The 26,432-nt window shown below is 59.6% G+C and overlaps 8 protein-coding genes across 8 annotated transcripts; 5 read left to right on the top strand and 3 right to left on the bottom strand.

Moving 5' to 3' along the window:
* Positions 1–2,274: 2,274 nt before the first annotated feature.
* On the top strand, positions 2,275–5,096 carry HRG_00302 (fungal specific transcription factor domain-containing protein; the record flags this gene model as incomplete). The annotated part of the gene is made up of 6 exons (XM_044858773.1): positions 2,275–2,340; positions 2,404–2,576; positions 2,655–2,752; positions 2,812–3,409; positions 3,477–3,834; positions 3,885–5,096. The coding sequence occupies 6 exons, from the start codon at positions 2,275–2,277 to the stop codon at positions 5,094–5,096; spliced, it is 2,505 nt and encodes an 834-aa protein (XP_044725173.1).
* A 752-nt stretch (positions 5,097–5,848) lies between these two features.
* Positions 5,849–7,414, top strand: HRG_00301 (glycerophosphoryl diester phosphodiesterase family domain-containing protein; the record flags this gene model as incomplete). Its single annotated transcript, XM_044858772.1, has 5 exons — positions 5,849–5,888; positions 5,986–6,176; positions 6,334–6,612; positions 6,675–6,782; positions 6,851–7,414. 5 exons carry the CDS (start codon positions 5,849–5,851, stop codon positions 7,412–7,414), a joined length of 1,182 nt encoding a protein of 393 aa, XP_044725172.1.
* A 417-nt stretch (positions 7,415–7,831) lies between these two features.
* On the bottom strand, positions 7,832–9,915 carry HRG_00300 (plus-3 domain-containing protein; the record flags this gene model as incomplete). The annotated part of the gene is made up of 6 exons (XM_044858771.1): positions 7,832–7,942; positions 7,985–8,038; positions 8,111–8,584; positions 8,636–8,772; positions 8,855–9,588; positions 9,731–9,915. The coding sequence occupies 6 exons, from the start codon at positions 9,913–9,915 to the stop codon at positions 7,832–7,834; spliced, it is 1,695 nt and encodes a 564-aa protein (XP_044725171.1).
* Positions 9,916–10,349: 434 nt separating this feature from the next.
* On the top strand, positions 10,350–11,132 carry HRG_00299 (ubiquinone biosynthesis protein COQ7 domain-containing protein; the record flags this gene model as incomplete). The annotated part of the gene is made up of 2 exons (XM_044858770.1): positions 10,350–10,538; positions 10,599–11,132. 2 exons carry the CDS (start codon positions 10,350–10,352, stop codon positions 11,130–11,132), a joined length of 723 nt encoding a protein of 240 aa, XP_044725170.1.
* Positions 11,133–11,559: 427 nt separating this feature from the next.
* Positions 11,560–17,046, bottom strand: HRG_00298 (phospholipase D active site motif domain-containing protein; the record flags this gene model as incomplete). The annotated part of the gene is made up of 2 exons (XM_044858769.1): positions 11,560–11,936; positions 11,991–17,046. The coding sequence occupies 2 exons, from the start codon at positions 17,044–17,046 to the stop codon at positions 11,560–11,562; spliced, it is 5,433 nt and encodes a 1,810-aa protein (XP_044725169.1).
* Positions 17,047–18,537: 1,491 nt separating this feature from the next.
* On the top strand, positions 18,538–20,513 carry HRG_00297 (ergosterol biosynthesis ERG4/ERG24 family domain-containing protein; the record flags this gene model as incomplete). Its single annotated transcript, XM_044858768.1, has 6 exons — positions 18,538–18,569; positions 18,660–18,910; positions 18,971–19,781; positions 19,832–20,236; positions 20,293–20,434; positions 20,502–20,513. 6 exons carry the CDS (start codon positions 18,538–18,540, stop codon positions 20,511–20,513), a joined length of 1,653 nt encoding a protein of 550 aa, XP_044725168.1.
* A 798-nt stretch (positions 20,514–21,311) lies between these two features.
* HRG_00296 (ATP synthase subunit C domain-containing protein) lies at positions 21,312–22,171 on the bottom strand (the record flags this gene model as incomplete). The annotated part of the gene is made up of 5 exons (XM_044858767.1): positions 21,312–21,379; positions 21,435–21,695; positions 21,747–21,876; positions 21,979–21,991; positions 22,155–22,171. 5 exons carry the CDS (start codon positions 22,169–22,171, stop codon positions 21,312–21,314), a joined length of 489 nt encoding a protein of 162 aa, XP_044725167.1.
* Positions 22,172–23,385: 1,214 nt separating this feature from the next.
* HRG_00295 (sacI-like domain-containing protein) lies at positions 23,386–26,327 on the top strand (the record flags this gene model as incomplete). The annotated part of the gene is made up of 4 exons (XM_044858766.1): positions 23,386–23,584; positions 23,639–24,715; positions 24,809–25,415; positions 25,466–26,327. 4 exons carry the CDS (start codon positions 23,386–23,388, stop codon positions 26,325–26,327), a joined length of 2,745 nt encoding a protein of 914 aa, XP_044725166.1.
* Between the last annotated feature and the right edge of the window lie 105 nt (positions 26,328–26,432).

Genomic DNA, 26,432 nt, shown 5'->3' with positions numbered 1-26,432 from the left:
GCTCGCTGGCCTGTCAAGGACAGCCCGGGACTTACCGAGGCGAGGAGAGCAGCTGGTCGCGTGGCGAGGAGCTCGTTGTTCCCCGCAATGTTAGGCGGAGAGAATCCGGGGTAGAGGTGAATCAAGGGGCCCCGTTTGATTAGCTTGGCGGTCTGGGATGCCGGTCGCTTCGGGCTTGTTGGTCGATTGATTGAGCGATGGTGATGGCGGGGTGGGTTTGAGACGGGGTTCCATGCTGTCGCACTACCTACTGACTGTGTTTACTCTCTGCTACGAGGTACGAAGCCCAAAACAGTAAGTCGTCTTCCACGGCCGTGCTCCGTCCCACGAGCGGCATCCACGCGGCAAGCGAGGGGGAAGGGTTCGGCTCTCGTCGTGGAAGCGGCCGTATCTTGGCAAGGGGAGCATGTAAGTAAGCCATGACTGCTCCCGAAAGGCGTATATACAGAGTTTACTACACAGTATTCGAGCTTGGAAAGGCAGGAGAGTGGTATAAGCAAGAGTTATGGGGTCAAGTGCACGTCATTGCACGGCAGAGTTGACAAAGAGGCGATTCCACTGGGCGGACAGCTTTTTTCCGTCATCAATCCATGCTCCTAGTAAGCATATATATGCTCCGTGGAGGCCCTTTTGTGCTTTTGTCGCTCCATGAGGCTTGCGTACCGATTGGTGCTCCGGCCGACGCCGGGCCCGGACCGGCGGGCTGTGCCGGGATCGGCATGCAGTTGTCCGGCATGGAGGTGGCATGAGCGCAAGGGTGCGAAGCCGGTGTCGTACACGGGCCGCAAATGGGCCGACTCGTCTCATTTCCACACGTCGCGGAATCCTACAGCATAGTCTTATCGAGGTTGCTTGGCGGAAGAGGCCGATGTGGGCGTCGGAGCTCCATACATACCGGTATGTCCGGAGTACGGAGACACAGATGCCAGCGGACGACGTGGGACTCGATCCAGGCACGGCAAGGAGCTCGGGAACCTTATAGCCTGTTGCTTACTTGCTGCATTGAGGGCGCCTTGTCAGGCCAACTCCTCTTTTCGCGGCCGTCGACATGGGTTTGGCTTTGCTGGTGCGCTCATCTCCACTGCGAGGCCGGCTGTGCATAAGGCAGCCAGGAACCTTATTTACGTACATGCATATATAGTAAGTAGATGCTTGCCAGTTAGGTGTCATAATTCTTCTGTGTACCCTGACCTGGGGGTTGAAATTTAAAATTCCCCAGGTGCCGGGGCGGGCAAGCAGTGATTCCTTCCGTGGGGGTACAATGGCCAGACTGTGATAGCTGCCTTGTCTGTATATAAGTGAGTAGAAGCAAAGGCGCGCTACCGTTTGGTACGGTAGTTGCCAGCAGCATGCATATGTGGCCCATGGCAGTCGAGCGGTTGATGATGGAGTTGGGCCGAGACGGATCCTAGTGTTCGCACTTAAACTTGTCGATACACTGTACGAGAACCGGCACGGCCGAGAAATAACACTACGACAAACTTAGTTGGCTGGGTATCAAGTCCACAAGTGACTGCATCTGCATCCGTTCCTAATTATATGCTTCCAGTTGTAGGAGCCTCGATGGGCCTCTCTGCCTTGGTTTAACTGTAAAGCTGGACTCTACGAAGGAACGGCCCCTAACTAACTACATAACAGCGGGACTACAGCACTGTAAGCCCGTCGGTACCTGTAGTCGGGTGTTGGGGTGACACAACTGTATTCGCACACCTGCCTCCTCTCCCCTGTGCTGGCCTGCCCCCCACCTCCCTCCCCCCCACCCCGGTCTTTTCCCCGGGATTCTCCATCTGCCATTATGCATTATGGCTGTCCACACAGTCTCCTCGCACTGGCGTTTTTTCCCTCCCTCGACAGCTCTCGCGGCCTTATCTTATTTTCTTCTTGTCCTCCCCGCATCCGGCCCGACTTGTCGCCTTGGCCCTCTATTTTACTTGGCCTTGTCCCCGCCGCCCAGCGACTGCCCTTAAACGTTTGATCGACAAGGCTTGAAGAGAGATACAAGGGCTGGGAAGAGACGAAAAGAAAAAAAAGGACAAAAGGCGGGATTCAGGCAAGGAAAGGCGACCAGGGCGCGTTGGGAAAAAGGAACAAGAGACGGCAATCCCTCGTCGGATAATCATCACAGGCAGCCTCGTCGTCGGACGTCGCCCCGAGGCGTGGGCTTTTGGGCCTGTGCCGTCTCCGACTGCCATCGTGGTGGAATGCCGCACAGCTGAGCGGCGGCGACTCCTCAACCCTCGTCCTCTGCCTGTCGTCCCATCCGCCGCCGCCGTCATGCCCGGCATCCTCCCCATGAAGGTCATCAAGGTGGGCAACAGCGCCCAGAGCCGCATCGCCCAGGCCTGCGACCGCTGCCGCAGCAAAAAGATTCGCTGCGACGGCGTCCGTCCGACGTGCTCGCAGTGCGCAAACGTCGGCTTCGAGTGCCGCACCAGCGACAAGCTGAGCCGCAGGGCCTTTCCGCGCGGCTACACAGAGTCGCTCGAGGAGCGCGTTCGCCAGCTCGAGGCCGAGGTCAGGGAGCTCAAGGACCTGCTCGATGAGAAGGACGAGAAGATCGACATGCTCTCCGCCATGCACGGCAGCCATCGCCATCCCTCGACCCTGTCTTCATCCTCCCCCGGCGCGCCGAAGGATCCCCACGCCGCCGCCAGGGAGGACTCTTTCCGCGTCCAGGCGCCTCCGCTGCTCCTCGGCGTCGAGAATTCGGACTCGTGGTTCATGGGCCCGTCCAGCGGCCGATCCCTCATCAGTTGGTCGCCTCCACCTTGCCTTTCTCTGACCCTTCTCTAACCCATTTCTCGCCCGCAGCATCCCTCAAGCGCAAGCTCCAGGAGGCGGGCAAGCCGTGCACCGACTTCAACCCCGACGCCTTCCTGCACGTCCAGGGGTGCCCTCCCCTGACGACGCAAGAGCCCGACCAGTCCTCGAGAATCCCCCCTCGCCTCTTCTCGGACCGCTGCGTCAACGTCTTCTTCCAGGAATGGGCCCCCCTCTTCCCCGTCGTGCACAAGCCGACCTTTCTTCGCATCTACGAGGAGTTTGTCGCCAGTCCGGAAAAGGTCAAATGCAACTACAAGCTCGCCCAGCTCCATCTCGTCTACAGCATCGCCGGCCTCTCGTCCGAGTCGCCCGACCACCGCCAAGTGGCTGCCTGCGAGAAGCAATGGACCAGGGCTCTCGAGGCCCTGCTTTTCCAGAACTCGATGAACACGCTGCAGTGCCTCATCCTCGCCCTGCTCTACTGCACCATGCGCGGCGACCACCAACGCCTGCAGCACTACAAGTCGATTGCCGTCGGCCTGTCGCACCGCCTCGGCCTGCACCAGAGCCAGAGGCGCTTCTCCTTTGGCGCCTTGACTCTGGAAACGAGGAAAAAGGTGTTTTGGACTCTCTACACGCTGGACTGGTAAGCCCCCCTTGCGCTCTGCCTGGGCGCATGCCTCTCGTCTCGTGCCAAGCTCACTCCCCTCCAGCTTCACGGCAGCCACCATGGGCTTGCCTAAGCTCCTCAAGGAGGACATGGTTGAAACCGAGTATCCGTCCGACACGGACGACGAGTACATCACGGAAAAGGGCTTCCAGCCGACCCTGCCGGGCGAGTCGACTCGTCTGTCCAGCGCCTTGGCCCTGTTCCGGGCTTCACGCATCCTGGCCCGGGTCCTGGAGAATCTGTACCCCACGTCGACGAACCACGACCTCTCCCTTCAGAAGCTGAGGATGCTCGAGGGGGAGCTGGATGCTTGGTACGCGGAGCTGCCCACGCACCTGCGGCTCAATTTCGTGCAGGACAAACCCTCGACCGATGTCACGGGCAGTCGTTCGCCGCTCCTGGTAAGTTTTGTGGACAGAGAAGCAGCTGCGCCGGTGCTGAATCAGAATAGGCCTTGACTTTTTACTACATCCGTACTTTGATTTACCGTCCTGCCGTTGGATCGACTCTGGGCCCCAGGGCGGCGCCCGCGCTGCTCTCGATTGCCGAGTCCAGCAAGCACATGATTCAGATCACGCAACTTCTCGAGCAACGCAGCATGAGCTTCTCGTTTTGCCTCAACAAGTCCGACCTCTTGGCCGTCTGCGGAGCCACGCTGCTTTACCAGATGGCGGACCTCAAACAGGACAGCAAGCTGACGCGTGAGGTTGGGCGCCTGATCAGCGTGGTCATCAGGACCCTTGTCGGAGCCAAGGCGCCGGGCTCTCTCGACCTCGAGCGGGTGGCGCGATCGCTCGTATCTGTCGACACGGGCACCAACTCTTTGACCACGCCGACTCGTCAGGGCTCCATGCCCGCGCCCTCGTGCCCGGCGGCGCCACTGTCCAGGGCCATGAGCAACAACTCGGGCTTCCAGCACTGTCTCGCAGGCGGGGGACACGGGCTCCAAGCGCAGGACAAGGCGCGGCGAATGACGATGCCATTTGTGTCGGCGCAGGGGGTCGAGGTCCACCGTGCTCGATCGCGGCCGTCGTTTGACAGCGTCTCGCCAAGAGACAAGACGGGCATGAGCAATGCCGACTCGTATCGTCTGTCTATGGCGCAACCCTCGAGGGCCGCATCCCGTTCGATACCGAACCTCGATTACTTGTCCCTCAACAACACGCCGTCGCAGACGCAACCCCCGTCACCAACGGAGCTGGCGCGAATGCAGGCGGCAGGGTCTGTCCGGTCACAAGTCGAGCAGATGCTGACGGGCGGCGGAGAAGGCACGGGGAAGATGTCGTGCGTCTCGACATCGGACTGGGAGGCGCTGCTCGGGTCCATGGACGGCGGGCTCAACAACGTGTACGATGCCATCTACGGAGGCGCGAGCCTAATCAGCGAAGCGTCGCTGCCGGGGAACCACACGCCTCACGTCAACGACTGGTCTCCGGACTCGTGGGACCTGAGCAACTTCAGCCTGGGCGAGCTTGGCAGAGGCGGGCGGGGCGCGCCGCAGAGCGTGCTGAGCACGAGCGACGAAAGCCTCAGCTCGGGAGAGGAAGTGGCGCCGTCGGAGCTGGGATTGAGCGTGGGAAGCGTCGAATACCACAAGCATCTGGGGAGGAGCGGGAGCGGCGACTCGTTTGGCACAGACGGGGGAGAGGGTTTTCCGTTGTGAAGAGGTTTCTATCTTCTCCTTTGATTTCTCGCATAACGAACCCGTGCAATCACTTGGCGGGCCTGTTTGGGAGGCTGCTGTTTGTCAGAAGCAAGGCGCTTGTTCTTGTTCATGTTCTCGATGTGGACGGATGTCTGTCTTTGAGCGACTGTGGCGTTATGATGGAATGGCATGAGGGGAACAGAAATGATGCATGTTGGAACCCGTTGCAAAGCTGTGGCTTCGTGCAAAGGCCCGTACCGACGATGATGCATGCCAATCACAGATGGCGCTTACGATGCTGTGAGAGGGCTGTTGTTGCTCTTGAAGGCGGGCCGTGCGCGGACGTGTGAATGACGCCGTTTGTAGAGGCCAATGGCGCGTGAGGCGTTTCATGATGCCATTGGGAAGAGGGAGCCCGCTGCCTTTGACATGTGACACCGCGCGGCCGTCGATCATGGACAAAGTAAGTTAACGGCTGCTCGAAGTCAACTTGAAGCGGGCAAACCGAAACCGGGCGACAAGGAATACAGACGGGCGGGACTCCGGGAGGCGTGCCGGAAGCAGCAAGCTCTCTCTGGTTATATAACACGGCTCCGATACTAGCACGCTTGGGATATTGATATGCCCCTGCATGAGCCGGCACCCCCCTGGAAACGCAAGGGAGACGGATGAGCTTCCTCGCGCCGTGACCGAACAAAGGGCTGCACCTCCGACGCCATCAACCGGGGGGGACCAAGGCTGCAATGGCGACGGATAGCCAACGAGGAGACATGGACGCGGAGAGGAGGATGACGCTGACGGCGCCGCCGGGTGAGTTTCCCCGAGACCAGCGTGGCCCAATCTCTCTTCGTCTCTTTTCCTCCCCTCGGCACGCAATGTCACACAAGCTGAGAGAGGGCGGCAGCAGCGCCATGGGCCCGGGCCGTCGCGTCGCGGCGGCGGCGCGTCGTCCTCCCGCAGGCCATTTCGCACCGCGGCTACAAGGCGCGCCACGCCGAGAACTCCATGGCCGCCTTCCGGGGCGCGGTCCGGGCCGGCGCGCACGCCATCGAGACGGACGCCCGGCTGTCGGCCGATGGCGTTGCGGTGCTGTCTCATGTGAGTTTGTTTCATACTGTACTGTAACCCACACTCGACTCGCATCTATATGTATATATATATGTATATATATATATACATATAGGGGTTGGATGGAAAGTGACGGGAACCTGAAAACCCATGGACCGAACGACTGAACACATCCCCTCCCCTCAAGGACCCCACGCTCAAGCGCTGCTTCGCCCTCGACCGCCGCGTCGCCGACTGCCCCTGGGCCGACCTCGCGCGCCTGCGCACCACGACGACGACGCCGCCCGGTGCGCAGGGCCACGGACTGCCCCGGCTGCGGGACCTGCTGGCCTGGCTCGCCGCCGCCGCCGCCCACGACGACGAGGATGAGGATGAGCGGGAGCGTCGGGCCGGGGTCTGGGTCTTGCTCGACATCAAGGCAAGTCATTCCACGTTCCAAGTATTTGCAGCGGGACAAGGAGTGTGTGTGAGAGAGAGAGGGGGAGAGAGCGGGAGAGAGAGGGGGCTGACGACCGTGGGCCCGCGCAGATGGACGACGACGCACAACACCTCGTCGACGCCATCGCCGCCGCCATCAACGACGTGCCCCCCGGCCGCGTCCCCTGGGAGCAAAGGATCATGCTCGGATGCTGGAACGTACGCCTCTCTCCCCCAGCCACCCCCCTGAACCCCCCGACAACGCCCAACGCTCACGAGCAAGACAGGCCTCCACAATCCTCGCCGCCCGCCGCTCCCTGCCGAGCTTCCCCCTGGCCCACATCGGCTTCTCGCTCTCGTACGCGCGCCACTTCCTGCCGCCGCTGGCCAACCTGGCCCTCAACATGGCGGAAAACGCCCTCGTCGCGCCCCTGCGCGGCCGCCGCATGCTCCTCGACGCCGCCGCCGCCCGCCGCCCCGTCTTTGCCTGGACCGTCAACTCGGAGCGCGGCATGCGCTGGGCCATTCGCCAGAACCTTGGCCTCTCTCGCGGCGTCGCTGACGGCGGCGCTGACGGCGGCGCTGCCCAGATGGCGAGACCGGCTCTCGTCGACGGCGTCGTCACCGACGATCCCGCCCTCTTCCTCGACCTCTGCCGCCGCTACGAGGACGAGCTCGAGTCCAAGGCCCCGCCGCCGCCCGCCGCCCCGCTCACACACACCCTCGCCGTCGTCCTCCGCTTCCTCCTCGGCCAGCTCCTCTTCAAGCTCGTCTTCCTCTACCGGCGCTTCTGGCTGCACAAGTTGGACTACCTGCCCCGCCCCGTCGGGCCCGAGGCAAAGGCAGACTGACCGAGCGTCCTGTGACGTTGGTTGGAAGGCTGTCACAGCAAAATAGAGTATCGTGGTGTAGACGCGCGTCAACCGAGAATGGAAAGAAACAGGGATACAGTCAGGCGTTTGCATTGTCCTTTTGACGTAGAATCTATGTCCCTGCCACACAGGCACCTGAACCTGCCGGCTTTTTCTTTCCGAATCTCACGAGGCTGCTAGTCCTTTATCCGCCGACGGCTGATTCTTGTCTGTACCTTGTGTTGTCTCCCTAAACGCCATCATGGAGGATGCAAGTGCTCCTCGTCAGCCCACTCGTCTTGCGGCCTCTGTCCGGCAAAGGCGCAAAAAAGGAGGGCATCGACAAAAAGCTGGAGAGGGACAGGAGAGCCGGCAACTGTAGCTATCCGGGTCCCCCCCCAGTATCATCGACGACTCTCAAATCTCCACGTCAATGTCCAGATCCAGGGCGCCAATGACGTCGTCATCCATGAGCGGCTTGTGAATCGTCGGCAGCCCCTTATTGTCCTCGTATTTCTTCTCTTGCAGCTTGACCAGGTGCGACGCCATCTGCGGCTTGGTGGCGCCCACCTTGGGCGTCCCGGCCGTCGGCGTGCTGGTCCCGTTGCCGTTTGGCGACGCCCTCTGCGACCCGTCGTTGACGTCGTGCACAAACTTGGCCTTTGTTCGCAGCCGCCGCGACGGATCATCAGGTACCTGTTCGCCACGCTTAATTGCCATCTCGATCTCGCGCACTTTGGCCTTCTCCTTGAGCTGTGCCTTGCGCACTAGTTCGGCGTTCATCCGCCTGTTCTCCCGGTTGCGCTCTGCCAACCGGTCCTGCTCCGACGACAGCGCGGGGCCCTCACTGCCTTTGGAAGGCCCCAGCGTCGTCCGGAATGCGAGACGCTGGCTGCTGAGCTTGTCGAGCTTCTCCTGCAGTTCTTCCGCTTTCTGCTCGTCGCCCTTGGCCACCGCCTCGTCGAGCAGTCGCCCGATCCGCTCACGCTCCGCGGGGTCGAAGCGTCGCTTCAGCTCGTTCCTCTTCGCCAACCTCGTCTTGATCTCTTCGCTCGTCCACGTGTGACTGATGAGACGGTTGATGTCGTCAACCTTGTCCATCAGAAACTGCTTGGTCGGCAGAGTCATGTTTTCGTTCTGACAGGTAACCTGATAGCGATTGAGCTCGCCCTGCAATCGGTTAGTCACACGGCATGACTCTTCGCACCAGGGAAAACTCACATCCGTAAACTTGCCGCTGGACGCAGCGATGAAGGGGAATTCTTTGACCGCCTTTCCATGCGCGGCCTTGACGTACTGGTCGGTTACAAAGGGGCCGTTGGGACCGCCAAGTGCATATGGTCTACCGGTCGCAAAAGCTGCGGGAGGTACCATGTCAGCAAACCCCAAGCCTCAGCGCGGACTTGAAACATGGAAGCATCGGAGCGACGAGCATCTTACCTTTGATCACTGCCATGCGATACTGCTCGATCCCTGTCTCCGGGTGAGCGCCGACCGATATCCGGATAAAGCAGCCTGTGATGGCCGCCTCGAACCCAGGCGTAAAGCACACTTGGGCGAACTCGTTTCGGCCAAGTCGGACTCGCTCATAGTCGCGTAACTCCGCTGGAGGCAGGCTCTTGATTTCCTTCTCAACCGGAGTGCGAGACCGCGCACGCTCAAAGCCGTCATCGCTCTCTGGCTCGCGCGAGTCCCGCCTGGGCGAGAACTCATCCCTGCGGCGCTCCTGGTCCTCCTTGCGTCTCTGCTTCTCCGCTCGAGCTCTGCGCAGCGAGTCCATGGCCGTCTCGCTGGCCTTGCCGGTTCGTGGCCGCGAGGCCTTGCGCTCGACGTCCTCGAGTTCTGCCGTGTCGGCGCTGCGCTTCTTCTTGACGTACTTGCGCTCTTCATTCTCCACGCTGGTGACCATCTGGCGCAGCAAGCGGTTCTGTCTTTGGCGCTCAATCTCGGAGATGCGGTCGGCGATGATCTGCTCCCTCTCGACTTCGCGCATGGCCATGATCTCTGCCTTTTCGGCCTGACTCATAAACATGCCATCGATGGGATACTTGTCGTCGCTATCGGTGGTGCCGCCCGCGGGAGCGCGCTCGCGCGGTGCGGGCTGCTCGGCATCGGAGTCGGATTCGTCCATGGGCGCCGACTCGAGAGAGTTAGGTGATGAAGGTGCAGAAGAGCTGATGGGAGATAATAGGCGTCAGGAAAGGAACAGGCTGCCAGCTGCAAGAAGGAGAAGAGGCGAAGTGTTCAGGTGGCAGGGGTGAGAATTTTAAAGCGTTCAGGCTGCCAGGGGAAAAAAAGACTGGCCACGTCACTCACGCTTCACCCTCGTCCTCTGAATCACGGTTCCTTGTTCGCTTAGGCTTCTTGGACAATGATTTCCCGGCCTCTTTCCTCGTCGAGGACGGCGGTGACGCAGACGCGTCCCTCGGCGGGCTTGCGAACCCTTCATCCTCCGAATCGCCGCCAGCAAGAGCAAGAAGCTCATCGTCGATATCAGCCATGACGATACGCCGTCGTTTGCCGCCGCTCGAGAGCCAGCCGCTCTGGTCGTTGGATGGTCCTCGGTAGCGAGGTCCGTCAAAGCAAGCAGTAAGACAAGGTATTCCCAATCGCAAAAGCCTCGTCGGTCACAGAGGGTTCACGTATCAATCAAGGCGAGGCGCCTCGGCAGGCATCGGCGAATGGCGGAGAGGATTGGGTTTGCTCGGCGCAAGGAGAGTTCGTTGTCGTCAATGGGGACAGACAATGGACAGGAGACGCAGGCGTGACGCTGAGCCGCTCCCTGCTGGCTTCACAGAGCTAAGCCGGCGAATCCTTTGTCCGGCCATCCACGGACGTCATTCACCGCACGCCCCACATCTCACCACCCTGGCGTATCATGATCCGTTTGCTGAGCTCCATTGATAGCATCACGACAAAAGCGTTCTCTAACACAATGGCGCCAACGCGGTGCCTCGCCCGCGCTATCACTCTCCGTCTCTCCACCAGGCTACTCTGCGCCCACGCGGCTCGCGCCTTCTCTACCACGACGGGCTCCCGCTCCCAAGTCGCGCCGCCGCCCACCGACGGCCAGACAAAGCGCAAACCGCTTTCAAAAGAACAGCGCGAATTCCTCTCCTCGGCTGTCAGCACACCCCTCGTTCCCACAGCTGGTCAAAGATTCTTGCTGACCCGCGTCATGCAGCTCCGCGTCAACCAAGCTGGTGAACTCGCCGCCACGCTCATCTACACGGCCCAAACACCCCCCCTCGTCCGTCGATACCCGCACCTCCGACCCCTGATGAAGCACATGTACGACCAGGAGGCCAGCCACTTAGACACCTTCAATGCCCTGCTACATAAGCACCGCGTCCGCCCCACGGCTCTCTACCCGCTCTGGTCCGTCATGGCCACGGGCTTGGGATGGACGACCGCCGTCATGGGCCGTGAGGCTGCCATGGCCTGTACCGAGGCCGTCGAGACGGAGATTGGCGACCACTACAACGGCCAGATCCGCACCTTGCTCGAGATGATTTCCGGTTGGGAAGCTGAGGGCTACGATGCCGGCCCCGAGATGCAGGAGCTGGTCTCGACGCTGAGGAGGATACGCGACGAGGAGCTCGAGCATCTCGACCACGCCGTCGAGCATGACGCGAAAAAAGCCGAGCCTCATTGGCTCCTCACAGGCGTCATAAGAGCAGGCTGTCGCGGGGCCATATGGGTGAGCGAGCGTGTATGATCGGGGCGGGCTAAGGAGTTGAGGTAATGGGCTTTATCACGTACCCCGTGTACTGTGTAAGAATATAATCCGACTATAAGCACATGTTTCCCAAGTCACACAAAGGGCAAGACTGTCAATGTTCCGCGCTGTCCCAAGCCAAGACGCCGAGTCTATGCTTCCTCGCTGCGCGTCACAAAAAAGAATATTGCGGCCTGCACATCAAACTCCTTTTGCCATACCCGCTCTTGGTTTGCTAGAGAAGCCTTTCTGGCATTGTTTGTTTGTCAGCCCGTCCACCAAGGGTATTGATTGAACGAGGTTGAGCTGTTTCAGTTGCTCGAAGGATTCGGAAAAGGTGAGCTCGTCGGTTGCAGCATCAGTTGCTAAAAAGAGAGACTGGGTTAGCGGATCCCTCGACACGCGCTCAGTGGTGAGAGTCAACATACTAGATTGCCAGCGGAGCCACACCATCCACCTGGTAGCCCCAGTTGCCATTCTGCTCCTCGGTGAGAAGCCAATCGTACGGGAACTCGACCAGGTTGCCCTGGATCATCTTCAAAAGCTCCTCGGCATCGGCGCGGGACGGCATGTCCTCAATCGAGAGCCCGCGCCTGCTACCTTTTGTCGTGGCACGGCGCCGGCGTTTGACAGAGCCCGACTGGCCAGACGGCCCCCCGCCAGTTTCCCTGGCATCCCTCGAAGGTGGATTGTCCAACCCAGAAAATGTAGCCTTACGTTCAGTGTTCCTGGAAGTCTGAGGCTCGAGAGTCTTGGTCGGCACATTCTCCAGTGGAGGGAAAAGTGATTGTCCCTGAGGAGGCCCTGGGGCTTGATCGGCCCGGGAGGTCGTCGACGCGTCTGGGACAGCTTGTGTACGAGGAGACTTCTCGTCGTCTCCGTTTCGCAAAGGGCTTTTCTCATGCAGCTCTGCCTGTCCGCCCTCACTCATGGCAATTTGCGCTTTTCCTTCGTCTTGGCTCGTTCCTGGCATCTTCTCAGACAGCTTTTCCGACAACTTTTCCGGAGCCTTTTCTGCTTCCTTCCGGACAGCCTTGGTGATCGCTTCCGGTCCCGGCGCACCGATCCCGGCTCCGGCTGCTGTCGATTCTCGGTTGTGGCTCATCTCCTGCTTCAGCTCGCTCTCTTCGCCCGCAGCTTTCCCTTCCATGTTGGCTCGCAGCTTCTCGCCGTATTCCACGTATTCGCGGTACTCGGCCCACGTGCTCACCTCGGAGTCGGGCATGCATCGAAAGACTCTGCGATAGAGTTTCGTGTTGTTCCTCGCGGCTTTGCCCCAGACTCCATCCATGAAGCTTGCGTTGACGGGATCACGCATGCAGTCCTTTGTGATATCCGCCGGCCTAATATCCGACGCCATCGGATGAAAGGCGCCATTCGTCAGGCGGCCCGTGACGGGGTCTGTGTGGACGGGCGGCCCTCCTATGTCTGTGTCGTCCACCACGGGCAGGGGCGGGAGCTGAGCAGTTCGCGGCATCCCGAGCTGATCCGTTGTGCGCCGATTGAAGGGAGGTATGGGCGGTATTCCCTCGTGGCCGCCGGCGGAAGACGCCCGGTGTCTGTTTTCCGCGCCAGTGTTGGGCCGATGGGGCGGCTTGGGAGCGTCCAGGGCTCCTTTGCCCTGGCTGTCGATGCTTCGGACCAGTACTTCGCGTCCGTGAACAACGACTGAATCGCGGCCTCCGTCGAGGCCAGACTTCTCGGCAGTCTTCCATTGATCCGGCCCGTAGCCTGACACATCCAGCTGATGCTTCTTTCCCGTCACTCGAGCATCCTTGTCATCTTCTTTTCCATTGACGTCGAAGGAATCGTCTGGCTGAGTGGCTTGAGCCTTTTCCAAGTCAAGATCGTGGTTGAAGCTGGGTAGTCGAGGGATTTCAAACTGCTTCTTGAATAGATCATCTCGCACCGCGCTGGGACCTACAGCGGCACCAGATGGCGCGTCGTCGCCGTAGATGTCACCCATCTCGTGCTCAAATGCCTCGCGATCCATCTCCTGCCGCCGCTCTTCCTCCAGGATCTCGTCGACGTCCAGGCCAAGATGCTCTCGCATCAGACGGAGGCGTAGTGTGTAAGCAAAGCGACCGACCTGGTACGGCTTTCCGCCCATCGTCGACCACAGCATGTCGGTGTCTCGGACAATGGCTGCGCATTCCGAGTCTCGTGTACCAAGCATCGACCGCTCATTGATATTCGCCGATCCGATGAGGGCAACTCGATCATCCACAATGATGGTTTTGGCGTGGATGTAAAGCTGCTCCGTGACGAGGACGTCGTTGCCCATTATTCCCCATTGCCGGAGCGAGTAGAAGCCAATGTAGTCCTCCGGCTCGATGCCAGCTGCACGCAGGCGGCCGAAGATCGACTGCTCTCCCCGGCAGATGCTTCGGTACTGGCACATGAGGATCAGTCGGACGCTGGTCCCCTCTTGCTCGTCGACAGTGTTTTGGAACCCTGGCATCAGTGGTATCACAATGGCGCAGCGCCAGTCCTCGCCGTTTTCGTGCGCACGGATGATGCGGTCAACCAGCGCATCGCCAATGCGGTTCACAATCTTTGTGTTGTACGCCTCGGTGCTGGTAATGAAGAACTGGTTTTCCATGTAGACAAAATGATCAGAGTCCTCAATCATCTTGATGTACGCAGTCTGAATGCTGTGCTCCGTTTCCTCGATGCCAAGAGACCAGGTCGACGCGGAGCGCAGAATCTGCACCTCGCAAGTTCCCGTCAGGCCGAGGGCCTCGAGTTCGTCGAACTTGGCATCCGGAGGCGGCAGCAGGAAGGGCAGGGGCCGAGTTGGCTTCCGCCCGCGGCGAAGATAGTTCCAACGCTGGACGAAATGGCGCGTCAGGTCCCGAGCGGGCTGTCCGACGACCTGCATGGATACGTCATGCCATGGCATCCTGGGGACTTTGCTGCGATCGTACATTTCTTCATAAGGCTCGTTGAGACGAAAGAAGTCTTGCACTCTGGGGTTGGAGTAGTCCTTGCCAGGGAACAGCTGACAGTGCTCTGCGTCCTTTGGCCGCTCGCTCATCTCGAACCCAGTCGGCTTGTCGTCGACAATGGGGTGCTGGGGGCAGTCCCAGCGGCCAAAGCAGAGATCGATGCCGCCCAGGAATGCTACGTCGTGGTCCACAATGCAAATCTTTTCATGGTGCGCGAAGAAGAACTGGTTCTTCTTGAACTGATTGGGCGACCGCTGGACAAAGATGTTTGGGTGCAAGTTCAGCAGCGAGAACTTGGTGTACTCGGAGTCGATGGGAATGGCGGCTTCCACGTTTCGGTAGATGATGACGAAGATCTTGACCCCTTCTCGCGCCTTCTTCTGCAACAGCCTGTCGAGTCGCCACTTCTGGCTGATGCATGCCGGGCGTCGCATGTAGAGCTCGGGGCTCAGCCACCAGTCGTGGATGTAGATGACATCCCTGGCCATGTTGATGGCTCTGGAGACGTTCCACATGTAGTCGCGGCCGTCCACAAGCCACTGGGCAAAGACGCCGGTGCGTACCGGTGCGAAGCTCTCGAACCGTTTCTTCTCGTACCATTGCGTCTGCCTGAGCATCTCGTTGATGGACTCCTCAAACTGCTTCATGACAGACTGGTAGCTCGAGAAGAGGCGGACTTTGCGCTCCGACGTGTGGAGAGTCAGAGTGTGGTGCTTCTCGGGCGGCGCCTCGACGGTCAGATCGATATCTGCCTGCTTGTCCTTGGAGCCAATCTGCTTCAGCGGATTTCGCTTAGAAATGAGGCTGAACTTGGAGTCGACCAGATAGACGTCGTAGATGTTCATGTTCTCTGGCGACTCGACACACACTATGTAGCTCTGTCGAACCAGGAACCACTTGCGGCTGTGACGAGCAATGACCTTGGCCGGCGTGAGCACGCGGCGGAAATCGAGACCCTTTGACGACTGGATATGCAAGTACCCTTCCTTGCCATGATAACTGCCTTCTGCCGCAAGGCGAACCCCCAGGGCCGAGAGCTCCAGAAAGCGGCAGAGGCGGTTGCTGTCGGCTCGGAACATGAGCCACCTGATCATCTCCGAGAGATACTTTTCCAGCGTTCGCCTCTGCTTCTCCACATAGCGCTGTCTCCGGGTCATCATGTCCATGACGGCGCTTGACTGGGCGCCTTCGGCGTTGGAGATGTCTCCGGGGTCGGTGAATCCGGTGGACCGTCGCCGCATGCCCCACAGGTTGGCCCGCGACTTCTTTCGGCGCGGCTGGTACTGGCCCTCATCGGTGGCTCCCTCGCCAGCCGTAGCCTCTGCCGCCGTTCCCTCGCCGGCAGTCTCTTCTCCGGCCACGCTGGCCTGCTCATCATCGGAGCTGTCGTCGCCCTTGATGCGGGCTCGGCGCAGATAGGGAAATGCAGAGTACGGGAATTTGGGCTGCCTGGGGCGGGTTCCCAAGTCCAGGCGGCCCGGCATGTACTTGTCGTTGTTGAGGGCGAATCTGTAGCGGAAGTGGAGGTTGTAGATGTCCCTGATGGTTCGGATGACGGTCCAGCTCATCCGGCTCGGGCCGTTGCCGTACTCTAGCTCCATGGTGAATATCCAATGGCGGTCCTTGTCGTCATCTGGCATGGGACAGCTGTCCTTTATCCTGAGCCTGAGCTGCTCCAGGAGAACAGGGATTCTCTTATTCCCATGCTCGTCCCGCTGAATCATGCTCGCGAGCATCAAGACGGCGGGCGCACCAGCCCTCAGCTCGGCCATCAGTTCGGCCGACTTGAAGTAGTCGAACCGGTCTTCCTTCTTTTGGCGAAGAAGCTTCAGCGTGCTCTTCACCTGTTTCCACTTTTGCACGCCAAAGTGGGAGGCTCGCTCCGAGTTGAAAAACGGTCGCCTGGGTGACATGGCATCGCCATCCGACACACCGCCCCCACCGAAGACAGTGATGCGCCGTAGGTGACCGGCCCTTCGTCCGGGCGCGGGACTGTCGGCGTCGTCAAGGTCCTCGTCGGGTCCCCTCGGCGCAGAGTCCATGTAGGAGTGGCCTCTTCGAAAGGCCCTTCGTCTCAGCTGCTCGCGCGCATCGCCGTCCGACATGACCTGTGCAGAGGTGTCTGGCATGCTGGCGCGGCGCTTCAACAGACGGCTGGAGGTGAGGTCACTCGGCAGGCGATGCGGCGTCGAAGGCGAGGACACCTGTCCCTTCTTGAAACGCCGCATTTTTCTCTTCTTTTTCTTCTTGGTCGCAGGTCCTTGATCGGGGATGTTGGCCTCGTCGGCCGTCTCCTCGATATCTGCGTCAGCATCAGACAGCTCCTCGGCGAGGGTATCCGGCAGTCGCGAGCCAAGGCGGGCGGTGGTTGGCGAGTTGGCCGTGGGCGGCGACCCGTTCTCAAACGGCGCAGCAGGCGCACTCGGCGATTTTGGAGTCTGCAAGTTGGGATTGCTCGCAAACGCCTTGATCTTTGACATGAAGGAAGTGCCTCTGGGCTTTCCAGGGGTATCGGGAGCACCCCAGGATCCGCGACGGGATTGGGCGGCTTGGTTCGACTCATCGAGTGGATCGGCTCCGGCTCTGGCAAACTGAACGCTTCGCCTCCCGACGATGGAGGGCGCTTCCGACAAGGCGGGATTGGACGTGGGAGACAGAGGCCCATCGGCGTCATGGCGGCTCTGTCCAGACGTGTCAGGGGAGCGCAATGCCTGGGCGGAGCCCTCTGAAAGCACTCCGGGCGAGACGTCGGGGTGCTTTGTCCCTCCGTTCCAATAGTCCTTGGCCTCCATCCTTGGCCTCGGTTCTCGCGGCTGCTGCTCCGCCGTATCGGGGGTGGGAGGGAGTTGATGGTCTAACCGCGCCGTCGGCGACGCAGACTCGGGCTGAGAGGCGGCGTTTCCGGGCGACGACAACGGAGACCGCGTCCGCGGCGACACGGAGTCTCCTTGGCGGTTGTCGGCCATTATTTCGCAGCACAAGTGTCTCTCAGCCAGTTCCGGGGGCTTGGATGTATTGTCGAAGCGGACGAATTTCACGAGCGGTCGTCCGAGAGGCCGGGCTAACGCAACATGCTGGGACGGCAACGTCGAGGTTGTCGGTCAGTAGGCAGTACGAACAATGGCAGCGCAGGCGCAGTCGAGGGCGAAAAGGTGGCGAAAAAGAGGCCGTCTCGGAGCTTGGAAGGGAGGGAGCACGAGGCGAACGAGGGAGGGAGAGAGCGAGAGGCGGTAGGCCCGAACGCTAGGCCTGAATGCTTTCTCGCAGGCACAGGGCGGTGACGGGACTGGCGAATGTATGACAAGCTTTCACGGGCAGGGGGCTTCTGGCATTGACAGTTGCAGCGTTGAAGCTCAATCGGCGGGTTCGCGAGGCCTTGTTTGGACGACGTCGACTTTCTTCAAAGTCGCATTTATTACGGACGGAATCTGGGGGCTCGGCTCGCCCCACCAGCGAGTGACTTGATGCAAGCAAGGCCCAGCGCAGACCCCCCACTAGAATAGGGGGGAGACGCCCCGACAGCGCCCCATTTCATCCCTTGAAAGAAGGAAACAACGCCCACTAGTTGGAGCCGTTGAATGGGCTCTTGCGGTTCGCTCGAGCGTTGGCGTCACCGTCCCGCGCCAGGGGCCAGTACTTGCACAGTACAGTAGGTAGAGTAGGCAGGATGGTAATTAGACAACAGATGCAGCAACACCACGGGCGGCTGTTCGGTCCCGGCGCGACATGCATTGGACAAGACGCATGTTTCTGCGATGCAGCATTTTGCAGGTACAGTACAGCACAGGACGTGCATGTACTGAGACGCATGTCCGTGTGGCCCAGAGGCTTCGGTTCATCACAGAGAACTGGGGAGGTTACCTACCCAAGGTAATTCCCTACTTACCTAGGTAAGTAGGTAGGTACTGTCTCTAAGCTGCTGCTCACCAACTTGCCGTATGGTGCCCCCTTCGTCAATGGCCGGCCTTTCGCATAGTAGTCACAATTGCAGGTGGCTACTTAGGTAGTGATCGAGTCCACTCACTCTGTACGGAGTGACCAAGTCAAAACACGCCAGCCAAAAAAAAAATTTATTCGTTTTCCACAGCGCCCCGACACGCGCCGCCCAGTGCCCTGAGCCGTCCGCTATAACCCGTGGTCCCCGCAGCGGTCCCGTCAACAATCACCGGAAGCGCTACCTCGGTCCCTTGTCGCCGCGCCTTCCAACGGGCCTCCTTTTTCTTCTCTCCTTTTTATGCAAACCTCCCACACTCTGGCCTCTGTAGCCTCGTCGCTCTCTACACGGAGCTCCGTATCGTCGCCCGCGGCGCCGACGACTGACACACTATATCTGCATACGTACGCGGCCGTATGCCCTCCCATCGGTCGTCTTTTCTCCCGTTGGCTTCTTCGCACCCTCTTCCTTCCTCCTTGGCGTATCACTATACATAATACGGCGCGAAGCCACCGTCACCACAATGTCGAGATATTCGCTCCGTCAGACCCCGAGGTAAGGCTCCCTTGACAGCCGCCCCTTTTCTCCTCGTCGCGTTGGCTCTTGTGCGCGGAAGCACCTTTGCATCTAACCTTGCGCGTCCAGGAAGAAGGAACTCTTCGATGGCATGGTCGAAACGCCCGTGATGCGGCGCTCGTCGCGTCGCCAATCGTCCTTCCCCCGTGAACTCTCGGACCCCGACAACGACTCCAGCTCTGCCGCCGAGACGCGGACGCGCACTCGGTCCGTCCGCCGCCGCCGCACCGCCGGCAAATTCGCCGAGGATCTGGACGACGAGGACGCCAGCACAGACGCCGCCATCAACGGCAATGGCCACACGTCCAAAGCCTCCAATGGCCCTTCCACAATCAAACTTGGCAATGGCCCCACTGCGAAAGCGGCCGACGCGCCTACAGAAGAGCTCGTTGTTGACGGGTGGAAACCAGGCCAGAACCCCAAGGTCGACTACTCGGGCGAGTTGGAGTTTGGCGGCTCCCTGGGCACCACGCTCATGATGCTCCTCTTCCCCATCCTTATGTGGTACATGTGGATTGGCGCGACATACTACAATGGCAAATTCCCCTCGAGGAATCCGGGCCAGACCTGGCTGGGCTTCGCCGCCGAGATGGCCAGCCTTGTCTACACGGGCGCGTTCCCCCACGCCAAGGCCTGGCTCTGGTATTGGTCCTACCTCCTCTTCCAAGCCGCCTGCTACTGCCTCCTCCCCGGCGTATGGAGCTATGGAAAACCACTACCCCACGACAACAACAAGCAGCTCCCGTACTTTTGCAATGCCTACGTCAGCCTCTACTTTACCCTCGCCGTCCTTGCCGCCCTGCACTTCACCGGCATCTGGCCGCTGTACCGGGCCATTGACGAGTTTGGCCCTCTTCTGTCCGTCGCCATTCTGACCGGCTTCCTCGTCAGCATTGTCGCCTACGTCTCTGCCATCTACCGGGGCAAGCAGCACCGCATGACCGGCCGTGTTATCTACGACTTCTTCATGGGCGCCGAGCTCAATCCCCGCATGTTTGGCATCCTCGACTTCAAAATGTTCTTCGAGGTGCGCATGCCCTGGTACATCCTGCTCATCCTGAGCCTGGGTGCTGCCGCTCGCCAGTACGAACGCTACGGCTACGTCTCGGGCGAGGTCATGTTCCTTGTCATGGCCCACTACCTCTATGCCAACGCCTGCGCCAAGGGCGAGGAGCTCATCGTCACCACCTGGTAAGTTGCCCGCGAGTCGGCGCGTTTGACCGCAATCTGACGCGCAACAGGGACATGTACTACGAGAAGTGGGGATTCATGCTCATCTTCTGGAACCTGGCCGGAGTCCCCCTCTCCTATTGCCATTGCACCCTCTTCCTCGCCAACCACGATCCCGCCGAGTATCACTGGAACCGCTGGGCCCTGGCCATGATGTACATTGCCTACCTCTTCTGGTACTGGGTCTGGGATAGCTGCAACAGCCAGAAGAACCGCTTCCGCGCCATGGAGAGGGGCAAGCTCGTCGGCCGCAACACGTTTCCCCAGGTCCCGTGGCAGACTCTCCACGACCCCAAGACGATCGAGACGCCCCAGGGCACCATCCTCGTCGACGGCTGGTACGGCCTGGCCAGAAAAATCCACTACACGGCCGACACGTGGTTCGCCATCTCCTGGGGGCTGGTTACCGGATTTCAGTATGGCTCCTCGTCGTGGCGCTCGTGGCGGAGACTCGGCTAACGCTTTGCCTCAGGAGCCCGTTTCCGTGGTTCTATCCCGTGTTCTTCTGCTGCATGATTGCTCACCGTGCTTCGCGAGACATCCACCGCTGCCGCAAAAAGTACGGCGATGCCTGGCTGGAGTACGAGCGAACTGTGCCGTACCTCTTCATACCTGTAAGTCGACCGATCCAGGCCCTGCCCTCTTTTCTTAACTCATGTCGCCTCTAACTCTTTGCCTCAGTACGTCATCTAGGCCATGCCGGCTCTTTGTGAATAAAATGAAAAGAAACCCACCTGCCCTTGGAAGCTAGCCTGCTGTCCATTTAACTGCTTTGGGCCGGAGCCGCAAGATCTGCCTTCTTCAGTACATATTCGTCTCGCAAGAATACAGTCTTGATCGAAACAAAGCATGCTCTCGTCTACCGTCCCGGAACAAGGGTAAAGGGTGCGGAGAAAGGGGGTGTCGGATGGAACATGATGGAATAGAGGGCGCACGAAAGGTCGCCCAACACTGTAATGTTTTGTAGTATGAGACGTAATACCCGCTTTATATTCATAGCCGAGACTTCTTTTTTATATAGTTTGGACAGAAAGATCCTCCATGAAGCTCACAAGCGATAGCGCAGTTTTGCTTCACTCAGGTAGCCCGATGTTGTCCTCGAGTGCAATCACACAGGCGTCATAGTCCAGCAACGCGAGATTGGGGGTAAAGGAATAATATATGCATCGGGTTACATCAGACTTCTCATCCCGTCACCGTCTATAACGACAACGCTGCGAGACCAAAACGCACATTGTCACTACTGTACATATACATTCTCCCCAAGCGATTACCGAGTTCGTGTCTCCACGGGCGAGCCAGCGCTCTGCCGGTGCCGTCGAAAGTCCTGTTAGCGCCGATAAGAGCCTCGTTCGCGTCGTTGTAAGAACGACGCCATGCAGCTGTCCTTGTGCCTAATCAAAGTGTTTTGCTCGTTGCCGGGGTGGGGCGCCTCCTGCGGGTCGTCGCTCTTGCCGGGTCGCCTCCCTGGCCTCTCTGGGCATCAGAGGCTTAATTGCAGGTGGCATTGAGCGTGGCCTTGGAGTTCATGAGCAGGGCGACAATGAGGCCGTAGAGACCTGGGCGCAGGTTAGCATTCTGATCCTTGGTATTTCTTCGCGGAGCCATTCTTACCCAAGACTTCGGCGAAAATGAGAATCAGGATCATGCCGACGAAGAGTCGGGGTTGCTGAGCAGTTCCTCGGACACCAGCGTCACCGACGATACCGATGGCGAACCCCGCAGCAAGACCGGCAAGACCGACGGAGAGACCAGCGCCGAACTGGATGAAGCCCGTGTACAAGGGAAGCTCCTGCTTGAGTCCGTCTGAAATCAGGACAGACACAACCAGACCGTAGATACCAATGATACCAGCCATAATGACGGGGACAATGTCTGCGGTATTGTCAGAGACTTTTCTGCACGGCAGATATCGACGAGACCTACTCTTGACGATCAGGTCGGGCCGGAGGACGCCCATGGCGGCGATACCGACGCCGGACTTGGCGGTGCCATAGGAAGCGCCCAGGCAGGTGAAGACGATGGCGCAGGTGCAACCCATGGCGCCAAAGAAGGGCTATTCTAGTCAGCGGCACTGGTCCCAACACGGGCTCGATGATATTGAGGCCTTGCTGGCGTCTGGTGTGACGTCGCGGGGCGAGCGCTTCGCAATACTGACCGCGTAAACGGGGCTATGCGGGAAATGCCAGGTTAGCCTCAGGCCAAGATGATGGGACATGGCAGGAGCAGCAAAATTCTAGGGGCAGGAACGGGTAGTCGGTCTAAAGGTGCCGGGAGCTTCAGGCGATGCGACGGGAGCTCGATGACGACGGGAGGGAGGCGCGCTCAACGTACCAAGCTTCGGAGACCATCTTGGCGACTGTGAGCACGCGCGAGAAATGTCTAAAGAGTCGGAGTGAATATTCGGATTGACTGAGAGAGCGATGGCGGGAGAAGCTTCCGAGACGAGCTGTCGGGCGGCGGTGCTGTGGTGAGTTGCGGTGGAGGTTGAGGACGGACGGATGGGGTCGTTCGCTGGCTGGAGTCTTCGTTGGCACCAGTTTGTTTTCCGGCACAGGGGGGCGGATGACTGTTTACGTAAGATCTTTTGCGACCGGATAATTGGTTTTGCCGGTCCGGAGGCTAGAGCAGACTCAGCGTCGCCCCAGCCAACATCTCGCACTTAAGCGGGCGGATAGGGCAAACATTCGAACGACTTTTACCCATTCGGTCCGGCGGCTTGCTCAACTCTGGGCGGGCTAACCAACCAGCTCTACCGACGAGAACCAGAGGAACTCTTGGTTTCTGGAGCAGAGCTCTCGTGCTGACCATTTCACTTCACTGTAGGCTTTTACCTACGAAGCACGGGTCGGTTTTAAGGTCTATCGAAGTTTGCCTCTCGACGATAGGCTTCTCTTGACTCGGGAGAGCCTGTTCTATACGTCGACTGCCGATCCGGGCGATGGCGGCTACTGCGGGAGGAGGCTTTCCAACCGTGATGCTAACACAGCCGAGACTGCACAAGACTTTTTGATATTTGCGAAAAGCAATGGATATATTGATGCTCTGAGACGAACTGCTTTTGAATGGATCTAGCCACTATCGACGTTCTCACGGGGCGGGCTATAAACCATGTCCAGTGTCGCCGACGGTCATCAGATCAGGCCAGTATGCAGTTTAGCCTCCGATCCTTACGATGTACAGTATGCGTACCCCGGTGATGCAACGCCCATGTGCAGCGTCGACTCGAGTCGCGCACAGAAACGGCAGCTGAGGAACCTGGCTCGGCGACGCTGGCCCAAGTGCCCGAGGCGTTGGTGGCCGGACATCCATGCTCATAGCTCGTTGCTTTGTGCGCAAGGATTGGCTGCGAGCCAAGGCGTGGTGCCTGTACAGGATGACGTCGCTCCACCCCCTGCCGCTAGGCGTCGCGCGTGCGCACACCTGCAACGTTCCCCTCTGCCAGCCGTCGACGCGGGCGGCCCTGACCTAATTGTTTTGATATCCTCGGATTCGCCTCTCCTTGCCTTTGCTCCCTTCACCCATTGCGCCCTTTGCTTATGTTGGAGCGGTCGCTGCTCGTACAATGTCCGGCATCGCGCGCAAGATTGTCGTATGCGCAGCCATCGATGGCCTGATAATACAGCCGCTGTCGTCCAAGGGACAGAAACCACACCAGCCTGTCCGGGTTCGCTATGGCGACTCCTCGGTATCTGCCGTTCCTCGCGACCAGCTGCCCGACACCTCCAAGCCCGAGTCATCATTCGAGGCCTTTGGTGTCATAGGTGAGCGTCGAGGCCCAACCTCGTCAGGCTTCGCAGCTGACAGACCCTGGCCAGGCTTGATAACCGTTTCCAAGCTCAGCTACTTGGTCACCATTGTGCGGCGCCAGCAAGTGGCCCAGATCCTAGGCTTCCCCGTCTATGTCGTGACAGAAGTTGCCGTGACGCCGTGCACGTCCCAGTCGGATGCAGACGAGTCCATTCGGAGGACGGCGAGCCTGTTGGGGAGACAGTTATCCGATTCCCGGAGCGATGCTGGCAGGAGTAGCGACGAAGAACCCGAACCACACGACGAAATACTTGACGAAGTCGAAGATGCCGTCACCGGGCAACGAGACACCCCAAGGCCCGATTCTCAACGGAGCAGCGTTGCCGAAGACGTCATCCGCCGGCGAGGCAGCTACGGGAGATTTGCTCAGAGCTGGTTCAGCCAGAGCGGTTGGACAATGGACCAGCGTCGGACGATGGGCATGAGCATCGCCGCAGCCAACTCAGGCTCGGCCGTTGCTGATGACTCGGCGGCCACCCCGGGGGCAAACCCTCCGCTCACAGAAGACGTACATGTCCAAGCCCCTGTGTCTTCTTTGCTGCCCAAGCTTCTGCGGACAATCAAGTTCCTTTTCGGCTCGTCGCGAAGCTTCTACTTCTCCTACGACGTGGACATTACGCGCAGTCTGGCCCAGGATGCACTGCTCGTGCGCCGAGACACGCCGCTCCATGCTCAAACCGACGGCAACTTCTTCTGGAACCGAATCATCTTGCTTCCGTTTACGTCGACGGGCCAGGACTCGTTGGCCCTCCCCCTCATGCAAGGCTTCGTCGGGCAGCGAACATTCGTCGTGGACAGCCAGCCTCCGCAAGTGGACGAACCCGCGGCCGAGTCTCTCGAGATGCGCAACCTCCCCGCGTCGGGGTCGCGCCCGGCCTCGCCTCCGTCCGGCGGAGTGAGGGACTCGCTGGATCTACGCCCGTCCGAGAGGAAATATCTTCTGACGCTCATCTCACGCCGTTCCACCAAGAGGGCAGGCTTGCGCTATCTTCGTCGTGGCGTCAACGAAGAGGGCTTCACCGCAAACACGGTCGAGACGGAGCAAATTCTGTCCTCTACCAAGTGGGACAAGTCGTCGCCAATACGTTCGTTTTTGCAAATCAGGGGGAGCATTCCCCTGTACTTTACTCAGTCCGCCTATTCCCTCAAGCCAGCACCAGTCTTACAACATTCCCTAGAGACCAACTTTAGAGCCTGCAAGAAGCATTTCGAAAGCCTGTCAAAGACCTACGGGCTGCTCCAGATTGTTAACTTGGTGGAGAAGCACGGTATTGAGGAGCCCATCGGCACCCAGTACCAAAAGTGCATCGAACGCCTCAACGAAGGGGTTGAAGATGCCGCCAAGATTCCCTTTGAGTGGTTCGACTTCCATCAGGTGTGCCGCGGCATGAAATTTGAAAACGTCAACCATCTTTTGCTGAGGCTCAAAGAAAGGCTGGAGGCGCTGGGGAGCACAATTCAACATGAAGACAGGATCATGCAGCGGCAAAGGGGAGTCATTCGCACCAACTGCATGGATTGTCTCGATCGAACAAATGTGTGCCAGAGCTCCTTTGCGAAGCACATACTCGAACTCCAACTCAAAGGCGATGGGATCGACATGAGCACCCAGCTCGACCAGGAAACGGCCTGGTTCAACACGTTGTGGGCAGACAACGGCGACGCCGTCTCGAAGCAGTATGCTTCAACCGCCGCTATGAAGGGCGACTACACGAGAACGAGAAAGAGGGACTATCGCGGAGCGCTGAACGATTTAGGGCTGTCGCTCGCGCGCTTCTACAACGGGTAGGTTGGCAGGGCTCTCCCCATCTTCGCACCTCGCTAACAAATGCCAGCATGGTCAACGACCACTTCAGCCAGGCAGCCATCGACTTCCTGCTCGGAAATGTCACGGCAAAGATCTTTGACGAGTTCGAAGCCGACATGATGACAAAGGACCCGGCCGTGTCCATCTCCAACATGAGGGAGCGGGCCGTTGAGCTCTGTCAACAGCGAGTCGTGGCCGACATGAGCGAGGAGGCCCAAGGCGGCTGGGTGCTCATGAGCCCCAGCGCCGCAGACGTGGTCAAGTCGTGGTCCATGGACGAGGTCATTCTTCTCTTGACAGACGCCGCCTTATACCTCTGCCGCTTCGACTGGGACCTGGACAAGGTGTCGTCGTTTGAGCGGGTTCATCTCGCCAACGTGACGCAGATCAAGTTTGGCACATACATTACGTCGACCGTCTCGCCGGCGCATACGGATGAGTTGAAGAATGTCGGCTTCGTCGTCGAGTATCAACCCGGCAAGAGCAATATCCGGAGAACAAACACCCGGACGCTTTCCACCCGCGGGGAGATTGCCCCCAAGTCAAGCTCCCAAGGCGGCGAGGGCAACAGCTGGCCGACGGGCTTTGGCAACTTTTTCTCGGCGAAGCCAAAGTCGCCCGCGATGCGCAAGCTGGCGCTCAAGGCCCCGTACGCCGACTCGTCGGCCGCCGTCTCTGGCACCTCGCCGCAGCAGACGGAGATTCAGCAGGTGGTGACGATTTGTGCCGAGATTGAGCGGCTGGCGCTGGAACGGCAGTTTCGCAAGCAGGGCGAGGGCGCCAAGGGCATTGTTGAAAAGGGGGAAATCATTTCGCTCGAGGCGGCGAAGCGGAACACGGGGCTGCTGGAACAGTTGGGGCACTCAATCAAGAAGTTGGTATGGGCCTGAATCTGTGCGCCGCTTCGCTCCGTTGCGAGACGAGACGCAGAGGCGTACAGGGGCGTTGGGATTCTAGCACATGCACCAGACTGAGATGTCCATTGCTTGGCCGTG

This window comes from Hirsutella rhossiliensis, assembly GCF_020360975.1.
Source record: "Hirsutella rhossiliensis strain HR02 chromosome Unknown scaffold00001, whole genome shotgun sequence".
NCBI lineage: Eukaryota > Fungi > Ascomycota > Sordariomycetes > Hypocreales > Ophiocordycipitaceae > Hirsutella > Hirsutella rhossiliensis.
The sequence above is the reverse complement of the archived record's forward strand: the minus strand, read 5'-3'. Positions and strand labels throughout refer to the sequence as shown.